This window comes from Temnothorax nylanderi, unplaced genomic scaffold (assembly GCF_030848795.1).
Source record: "Temnothorax nylanderi isolate EJ_2023f unplaced genomic scaffold, tnyl_v1.0 TNYL_tig1175_pilon, whole genome shotgun sequence".
Classification (NCBI taxonomy): Eukaryota; Metazoa; Arthropoda; class Insecta; order Hymenoptera; family Formicidae; genus Temnothorax; species Temnothorax nylanderi.
In genome coordinates, this window is record NW_027250237.1 from 1 (window position 1) to 9,862 (window position 9,862).

Sequence of the window (9,862 nt, forward strand, 5' to 3'; positions counted from 1 at the left end):
CTTAGTACAAAATCAAAAGAAAGGATATAACCTTATCCATGATGGCTATATTTATCGTTATTATCGTCAGAGTTCCGATCATCATGTTTGGAGGTGTATTTATTACGGCACCGGAAAATGTCGTAGTAGTTGTAATACGACAACAAAAGACGAAGACGGTAAATTATTTGTTTGCTGTTATTCAATTATTATAATACTTTAATAATAATAATACCTAATAATACTTTAGTTATCAAGCGTGTAATTATTTTTACAGGTAATGTTATAGATGAAATTGATCATACACACGCTCCGGAGCCAGCTAAAGTTGAGGTTATGGTCGCAATGGCAAAATTGAGGAATACAGCCCAGCATAGTAAAGAACCTACTGCAACTATTGTTTCCGCGTCCGTTGCTAATGTCTCTGTCGCTGCTTCTGGTGAGCTTGCAAGTCGTCGGGACTTGAGTCGCACGGTAAATCGTATACGTAATGCTAGTCAAAATTTGCCAGCTAATCCTACTACTGCTGCTGAGCTTGTCGTCCCTCAGGAATATTGCATTACAAAAAGTTCCGACTTATTTTTACAACGAGATGTTACGATTACAACTGCCAAGAGAAGTGATCGGCTTTTGATATTCACTACAAACAACAATATGAATATGTTGCGGTCTAGTAGAGTTATGTATGCTGATGGTACATTCAATACTGTACCTAATATATTTTACCAAATGTATAGTATACATGGTGCTGTTGAGGGCAAACTATTGCCATTAGTTTTCGCGCTGACTACTGGGAAAACACGAAAAATTTATTCCACATTATTGAAAGAGTTAAAAGCTATAGAGCCTAGATTTCAGCCGGAAGTAGTGATGGCTGATTATGAGCGTGCATTTATCACGGCGAGCGCCAAAATATTTCCGAGTGCTATTATTAAAGGATGTTTCTTTCACTTCACACAGTGTGTGTGGAAGCAAATTCAAGCGTGTGGATTGCAAGGAAACTACGGCAATGATGCGGAGTATGCCTTAAATTTAAGATTGTTATGCGCGCTTGCGTTTGTACCGCCGAATGATGTTGTGGGAGCTTACGAAAAACTTATTGCTACCCCCTTTTATGTTGATCGCGCTCAAGAATTGGATCGTTTATTACATTACTTTGAAGAGACCTGGATTGGAATTCGTAATCGACGTCAGCAGAGGACTGGGGCTTTATACTCTATTTCATCATGGAATCATTATGATACAACTTTGCAGCATGAAGACAGAACAAATAACAAAGTAGAAGGTTGGCACAGTGGATTTAATAATCGTGCCCAAGCAGCCCATGTCAGTGTGTGGAAGTTCATAGAGTTACTTCAAGAAGAGCAAGTATTTACTGATCGTGAAATTGAAAAATTGCTGGCTGGAAATGATGGTACTCAAAGTAAGCGTCGGTACCGTGATCGTGAACAAAAAATTTTCAAAATTGTGGGAAAGTATGATGAAAGAAAAGCTGAAATTATTGTTTATTTACGTGGCATCGCGCATAATTTAACATTGTAGAAATTGTATTTATTTATTTATTTATTTGTATATTTAGTTTGATCTATTATATTTTTATTATTATTTTTATATTCATTTGACTGGAATAATTTAATATCAATGTATGGCTGTTCATGAATGTGATACTAATTAAATGTAATATCATTTTGTTTCCACGCGTGGAAAGCCCACGCATGTACTTTGGGGGCACACTATGTGTCTAGTTTAACAATAGTGGAGCCCCCCGCAGGGGGGCGGAACCTACTGCCTCCACGCATATACTTTCCACGCGAGACAAGGTGCCTATATGGGTTTACAACTTTCTACGCGTGGAAAGCGTGGACTGAGATATTTTTGAACTGAGACATTTTTGACTAAGATATTATTGAACTGAGACATTTTGGATTGAGATATTTTTGAACTGAGACATTTTGGATTGAGATATTTTTGAACTGAGACATTTTGGACTGAGATATTTTTCCCGATACTTTTTTGTATAAGATCATTTAGGAGAGACATTTTGACTGGGAACCGAGAATCTGCACCCGGATTACCAGAACCGCATCTGGCGAGGCGACGTCAATAGCCCTCGCGACCTCCAGCAACGAGCCAGCGAATACGAAAGGCTACAGCAAAATCGGAAAAAGCGCGCCCCCGCGAAAACGAATACCGCCGAAACACCGATCACCACCGCCGCGTACAACCGACGGGAATGTTGCTGGAGGTGCAAACAGCGGGGACACACCCGATTCGATTGCCGTCGCCCCGCACAGAAATTCTGCTCTCAGTGCGGCAAGGATGGAGTCCTCACAAAAGACTGCCATCCTCCGCCGGGAAACGCCGCCGGGACCGCGGAAACTCCGGCCGCCCCCCGGTCCTCGACGTAAAATTTTTTCCCCGGCCGCACCTAGACATCCGGGTAAACGATAAACCGCTTTCAGCGCTACTCGATACCGGATCCGAAATCTCATTTATAAACGAAAAAACCGCGCGACTCGCACAAAACCTAGGCTTCGCGATCGTACCCGACGAAGAGGAGGTGCAACTGGCCAATGGCCACCGCATCGTCCTCCCCGGCCGCGTCCGCCTACCGATCCAGACCACGAAACGCACGATTTGTCATGATTTTTCGATCATGCCGAACCTGGCGAACGCATTACTCCTTGGAGTTGATTTCTGGGCGAAAATCGGTCTCGCAGTACCAGCACCACCCGGCCCGATAACCCCGCAGACAATCCCCGGGACGGCCGCTACCGAGGAAATTGCACCGCGCACGCCGGCCGAGGAAACACAGTTACGAGAATTCCTCGAGCAAGAATTACCGCTCTTCGAAACCCTCCGCGGGCCCACCAACCGAACGGCGCACGACATCCGCCTAAAACCGAACACCAGTCCGATCAAACAAAGATACCGGCCCCGTAACCCGGCCATGCAGGCCGTTATCGACAGCGAAGTCAAAAAAAATGGAGCGAGACGGAGTAATAGAACGCTCCTACAGCGCATGGAGCTCCCCCGTAGTCGTAGTTCGGAAAAAAGACGGCAGCCACCGATTTTGTATAGATTTCCGGAGGGTCAACGACGCAACCGAGCCCGATGCATATCCACTTCCCCAGATTACCGCCACCCTCGATAAACTATGCGGCGCGAAAAATCTTACGACGCTCGATCTGAAAAGCGGCTACTGGCAAATTCCGCTCGCGCCGTCTAATCGACCAATCACCGCGTTCACCGTGCCCGGGAAAGGGCTTTTCCATTTCAAGGTAATGCCGTTCGGCCTGCACTCCGCCCCCGCCACGTTCCAACGGCTCCTAGACACCGTACTCGGACCCGAATTAGAGCCTCACGTGTTCGTATATCTAGACGACATCATAATAATTAGCGAGACATTCGAAGAACATCTCCGAATTCTACGAGAAGTTTTCCGACGGCTCCGCGCCGCGAATTTAAAACTCAATCCGGACAAATGTCGGTTCTGCGTAGACCGCCTGAGATACCTAGGGCACATCTTCAATCGCGAAGGAATCCGCACGGACCCCGAGAAAGTCAGAGCCGTCGCTCAGTGGCCCCAGGCCCCGGCCGCAAACTGTGAAACAGATCCGACAGTTCTTAGGCGTCGCCTCCTGGTACCGACGCTTTATACAGGACTTCGTGACCGTCGCCGCGCCCCTCACCGCGTTAACCCGCAAACACGCCCGCTGGGCGTGGGGGCCCGAAGAAGAAAACGCATTCGAACGACTAAAGACAACCCTGACTACCGCGCCGGTTCTCGCCTGTCCAGATTTCACGCGCCGTTTCGTCTTGCAGACCAACGCCAGCACAACCGGAGTAGGGGCCGTACTAACGCAAAATTTCCCGGAGGGCGAACGGGTCATCGCGTACGCGAGCCAAACACTCAATCAGGCCGAACGGAACTACAGCGCGACCGAGCTCGAATGCCTTGCCGTAATATGGGGAATCCGCCGCATGCGAGACTATCTCGAGGGGTACCCGTTCACCGTTCTCACGGACCACCAGTCGCTCCGGTGGCTGCAGAAAATCGACGCACCCACCGGGAGGCTGGGCCGGTGGGCATTCGAGCTCCAGCAGTACGACCTGGAGATCCGCTATAGGAAGGGAGCCCTTAACCGGGTAGCAGACGCGCTATCTCGCCAGACCACGACAGCCGCCGTTACGCCCCCGCCCTGCTGCCCCTGGTATCGCCGAACGTTGCGCGCTGTACAAAACGCCCCCCGGGGGGCAAAATACCCGGACTACGAAATAAAAGAGGGAAAACTACTCCGTCACGTACTCCACAATCTCGACTTCAAAGAAATGTCCGCCGACGAGCAGTGGAAAGAGTGCGTAGTCAAAGACCGCCGCCCCAAAATCCTATACCAAAACCACGACGCCCCTACAGCCGGACATCTCGGGATCGCGAAAACGATAGCTCGGGTCGCGCAATACTACTATTGGCTCGGCATGTTTCGGGAGATAGCGCGATACGTCCGAAACTGTCCGAAATGCTTAAAGCATAAACTCGCGCAGACACGACCGGCCGGCACGCTACACGCCACCTCCGTCGTCCGCCCCTGGCAACAAGTCACGTTGGACTTAATAGGACCATTACCGCGCTCAAAGGGAGGGCATACTTGGCTCTTGACCATGCAGGACCGTTTTTCAAAATGGCTGGAGATGCGTCCCTTACGCCGCGCCACCGCGCCCGCCGTCACAACAAATATCGCCGAAGCGATACTTTTTCGACACGGATGCCCCGAGTCGGATAATTAATCCTGTCGGATAATGGGACGCAGCTCCGGTCTGCGAAACTCGAAAAGATGCTAGCCACCCATCACGTGCGGCATGCATACACGCCCGTGCACGCGCCGCATTGTAACCCGGTAGAACGAACGAACCGCGTAATAAAGACCATGGTGTCCCAATACGTAGATAAGAACCACCGAAATTGGGACGAACGAATACCGGAGTTACAATTCGCGTACAATACGGCGCGGCACGAGGCGACCGGATACACACCCGCATACCTGGTCTACGGTCGCGAGCCGGTATCCCCCCTCAACCAAGACGCCGCACCAAATATCCCCGCACCGCCGCCCGACGAAACGCGCCGACACCTCGAGGAGGCCTTCGAACTCGCGAGGATACATCTCGCACAGGCGTTTCAGCAAAAGTATTATAACTTACGGCGAAGAGCGTGGACACCGAAAGTTGGAGACTGGGTATGGAAACGCGAGTACCCACTCTCCAACAAAGCCGCAGCATTTAACGCGAAACTCGCGCCAAAATCCCGAGGCCCCTTCAAAGTGCGTAAAATTATTTCCCCCGTAATAGTAGACCTGCGCGATCAAGGTCGGTAAATGGCGCGTTGGTAGCGACGCTACATAAGGTCTTCCGACGGCCGCCATTTTGGATCCAGTGACTGTGTATTAGTGCACGTCGTACAATAGTTGTCACTGTGTGCGTGGTTCGCCATTCGCGCTGATGGTGTACGCTGAGCGTTGTGGTCGCCATTTTGGATCCAAATAGCTCGAAGTGCAGCGGAAGACCTTATGTAGCGCGCGCCATTTACCGACCTTGTGCGCGATAAGAGCGGCAAGTGGATACGGCATATCCACGTCCAGGATTTAAAATCGGCCCCCTCCCCTGCGACCGAAAACACTGACAGCGAGAGCGACGCCGAAACCGACGCCAGCGAAAACAGCGACGTCGAAACATAGGCGAAAATAATTACCCCACTCCAGAAGTGAGCAGTTTCCACAATCAAGATCGAATAACCTCAATCATGGCATGAAACAATTAATTACTATATATATGTTTACACGAGCGTTACTTCTGTAGTAACTTACGACAATTTCTCTGCGTAAACGGGGTTTTGTAGTAAACTTATAATTCACTCCGGGTAAATGAGTAAATTACTACAGAAGTAACGCTATCACGTTACCTAACCTTGCAACCGCATGCTTTCCAGTCGCAACCCCTCCATAAGGGGTACCCCGAGGGTTCCTCCGAAGGGGAGAAGTCGGCGGCAGCAACGACGGGACGACCAGTCGGAGGACTTCCAGAGTCTATCATCCGCGGAGGACGCCCAATGCGACGAGGGGAAGGCCCTCCTTTAGATTATAAGTTGCGTGAAGCGTTCCGAGGACGAAAACCCATTATAAAAAATAAAGTTTTGTTTATGTTTGCATACTCCGTCCGGCGCAATAGTACGTAAGATAGATATAAGTTGCGCGATGACAATCGCCGGGCTACGGCCCACTTAGCACGTAAGCTTGATTTGACGATCCACAGATAATTTAGTTCCGTTTGGCACGAAAGTGCTCGGCTCGGCCGGTAAACATTAATTAATTTGATGCGCGTGGATCGCAAGGCAGCGCAGAATAGATAGCGCCGAGCCACATACAATCTTCGTTCCTGAAACACACGGAGGTAACTCCGTGAGGCGACGCAAAGCCAAACGAGGTAAAATAACTACCGGTGCCACGTTAGGGCATCGCGGGAGACAGGCACAGCCGAACCGCGCCACGATCCGATCACCGGGAGGCGAAATACGGAACCGCGGTAAACGGCGGTCCGATCGGGCGGACTTAGGAACAAGGTAACAATCGGTGCCACGTCAGGGCACTGCGAGAAATAGGCACAGCCGAACCGCGTTGCGATCCGACCACCAGGAGGCGAAGTAGCGAGACAGACGTCTTCTCCGAGGAAAAACCGGCGGTGCCGTGTCGGGAAGACCTGGTACACCCGATGGACCAGGCGCCGTCGCGATCCGAACTCCTAGACGAGAGTTACGGGGACGGTCCGCGAAAACGATACCCAGGCGCCGGCTACGGGAACCGAGGCCGGAATACAGATGGGAAGGGTCGCAGAAGCGGGCACCGGGGGTCGCCGTCAACGGCGGGCACCGCGAAGTGCACCTGGACATCTTCGTCGAGAAGTCGGTCCGGGTGCCCGTATAGAAACGTCAGAGGACTCGTGCGCACAGGTCGACGTCGACGAAACGCGAATATTGTAAGTGGTGGGAAACCACTACCCGGGAGGTAATAGAGCATGTTATCATTAAGGGGACGCATGTGGAATTTTCCACCGCGAACATCTGGCGCGGCCAGAAATGACAAACACCAGATGTTACTGCGTCGTAGCCCGCATTCCGGAAAGAGAAAGCGGCCGTGGCGCGATGGAAGGGGAAAAGACCGTAAGTGGGGAGCCTGCGAACGGAATATTCCTCGAGGCAGTCTCTCGTGGGCGCTCGTATAGGTAACATCATTCTCGCGCGTATATCTCGGCGTGTCGTGAAAAGTTCGCGAACGTATAGTAGATTACGATTATAAGATTACCACAGCGTCCAAAACCAACGGGAACGCCCGCGAAACGCGTTATTGTCGCCGATACAAAAGGCGAACGGTCCGAGTGAACCGAAAAGTGAAACTTCGCACTTTGCGAGACGTGCGACCGCCATCTTGTGCGGAAATTGTAACAGCGAAATCCTGTGTGTATAAAACGAAGATTGTGAATAAATGGAAATTACATTTGTGAAATTAAACAAGTCTACGATTACTTACCTGCACGGGTGTCAGCCATCTTCTATAATCGTTGACCCGGGTCGGAGTTTATTATCGGTGCTACAACAGTGGACATCGGGGATGAGGCACCAGCGGCGAAATCCTGAAAAAATTCAGTAACAATTAAGTTAATTTACCACGGTACTTATACTTACCTCGGGGGAGTGGTGGTCAGCCATCTTGTGAACGCGGGGATCCTGGTCGGCGTTCAACCGCGATGATTCATGGGTCGGCAACACAGATGAGGCACCCATTCCAAAAACCTGAAAATAATAACAATTAAATAAGTTAATTTACCACGGTACTTATACTTACCTCGGGGGAGCAGTGGTCGGCCATCTTGTGTATGCGGGGGTCCTGACGATCGTTTGACAGCGATGATCCATGGGACAGCGTCACGGATGAGGCACCCGTTCCGAAAACCTGAAAATAATAAATATTAATTAACTTAATTTACCACGGTGTCGGGACTTAGCCGGGTGGTAAGCCATCTCGATGCCACGTCAACCGAGGCTGGTGATGAGCATTGATGATTCGTGAGGAGACGATGGAGAATGGGCACCCTGGTCGAGAATCTGAAAAAGGGATTGTTTAAACAAATTAATTAACCACACATTCGTAAATACTTACCTTCTCGGTGGATTGAGGATAAACCGAGTGGCGACCGATGACTTAGAGGGCATAAAAGAGCGTTCCGTGACCCAATGTTATACCGTTCGGTTACAACCTAACCTAAACGTAGTAAATTTCGCAGTTTAGTTAGAAATATTTTGTACCACAACATCTGCGTTGCTCTCTTGCTGAACAACATCAAATTATATTAAAATGCATAAGTATTATAGTCTAAATTTGTCTGAAAATAGATTTATATTTGTAAAATTTTATGTGTATTGTCAGTGCTTTATACAGGGTATCTCTAAAGTCTGACCCAGCGCCCTGGATCTCGGAAACGGCTTATTTAGATATGGAAAAATGTTTCAGATAAAAGTTGTAGGATATAAAGGGGGCAGATGATGAAAATATGGACTTGACCTCGAATAACCATTTCAAGGCCAAGTCAATGTAAGCTCGGCAACGAGCTAAGGAAGTGACGAGGTCACGCCGGGGTTTCGCCTCCCTGGTGCCCTGGTTCTCTTGGCCCGCGGGCGGGGATGGTGATGCCCTGTCCGCCCGTGGGTTTGGGGGTTGGGGTGGCCGGGTTGGCGGGATTCCGGTTGATGGCCCACCAATCTGCTTAGGCAGACAGAGAGAGGCGGCGCGGGTGGGGCTCGGGCGGGGTCCCCACGGGGTCTCCGTCACTAGCGCTCCACCCGCGCCGCGGAGGTAAGGGCGGGAGCGGGGCCCCGGGGTTCGCCCCGGAGTCCTGGCGCCGCCTGCTTTCAAGGGAAGGCGCGGGGGGGAGGGGAGGGGCCGTCGACCAGCGATAGCCCTTTTCCCCTCCCCACCCCGCCCCAGGGGGTGGGCGGGCGGTCGGGGACCACTGCCCGCTCACATGCCGCCCAGGTGGCACCCCTGGGAAGGGGGGGTGGTGAATGGACCGGGGTCGTCCATCCACCACAAATTAGCTTCGGTTAAGGGATTTGCCGAAATGGCAGGACGCGGGGAGGCCTATAGTAGAGATCTCGTTTGTCCCGGGGCCTCCCCATACAACGTCGATAGGGACCCCCGGGGGAGTTTTAGCGGGTGCAACTCCCGCATAACCGCCCTCCTCGCCCCGGAGGAGGGGGTATCCAGAGATTTCTCCCTCGTAAGAAAAAAAAAAAAAAAAAAAGGCCAAGTCAATGTGATCAAAGTTTCTTTAAATGTAACCCCCATTTTTTATTACATATTCTTGTAGCCCTTGTCGAGACTTTTTCAAAACACTATAATAAAGCTCTCTTTCATTAAGGACTTCCTAAGATATTTTAAATTTTGTTATGCTACTATTAATATAAAATATGAAATATCTCGTAAAATATTCATTTTTCGATGACTTCACCTTAATATCTTTTTACATAAAATAATAAAAAGAATCGAATAATAATATTAATTTTTACATTTTGCAATACTGCAAAATTAAATATTTTTACAAAATACAATCAAATAATTTTTTTACAAAAATCGATTCCTTTTCTTATTCTGTGTATAAAAATATAAAGTCATCGAAAAGTGACTACTTTACGAGATATTTCATATTTTATATTAAAAATATCATAACAAAATTTAAAATATCTTAGGAAATTCTTAACAACCCAGACAGCACAGGATATCCTGTGGATGTCCGTTTTATGTCCATTTCTTGTCGGGATGTCCATGGACCTTAT

At 49.5% G+C, this 9,862-nt stretch overlaps 1 protein-coding gene across 1 annotated transcript; it reads left to right on the top strand.

Annotated features, from left to right (window-relative positions):
• Positions 1 to 4,907: 4,907 nt before the first annotated feature.
• LOC139786870 (uncharacterized) lies at positions 4,908 to 5,354 on the top strand. Its single transcript, XM_071725991.1, has one exon. It carries the CDS (start codon positions 4,908 to 4,910, stop codon positions 5,352 to 5,354), a length of 447 nt encoding a protein of 148 aa, XP_071582092.1.
• Positions 5,355 to 9,862: the final 4,508 nt, after the last annotated feature.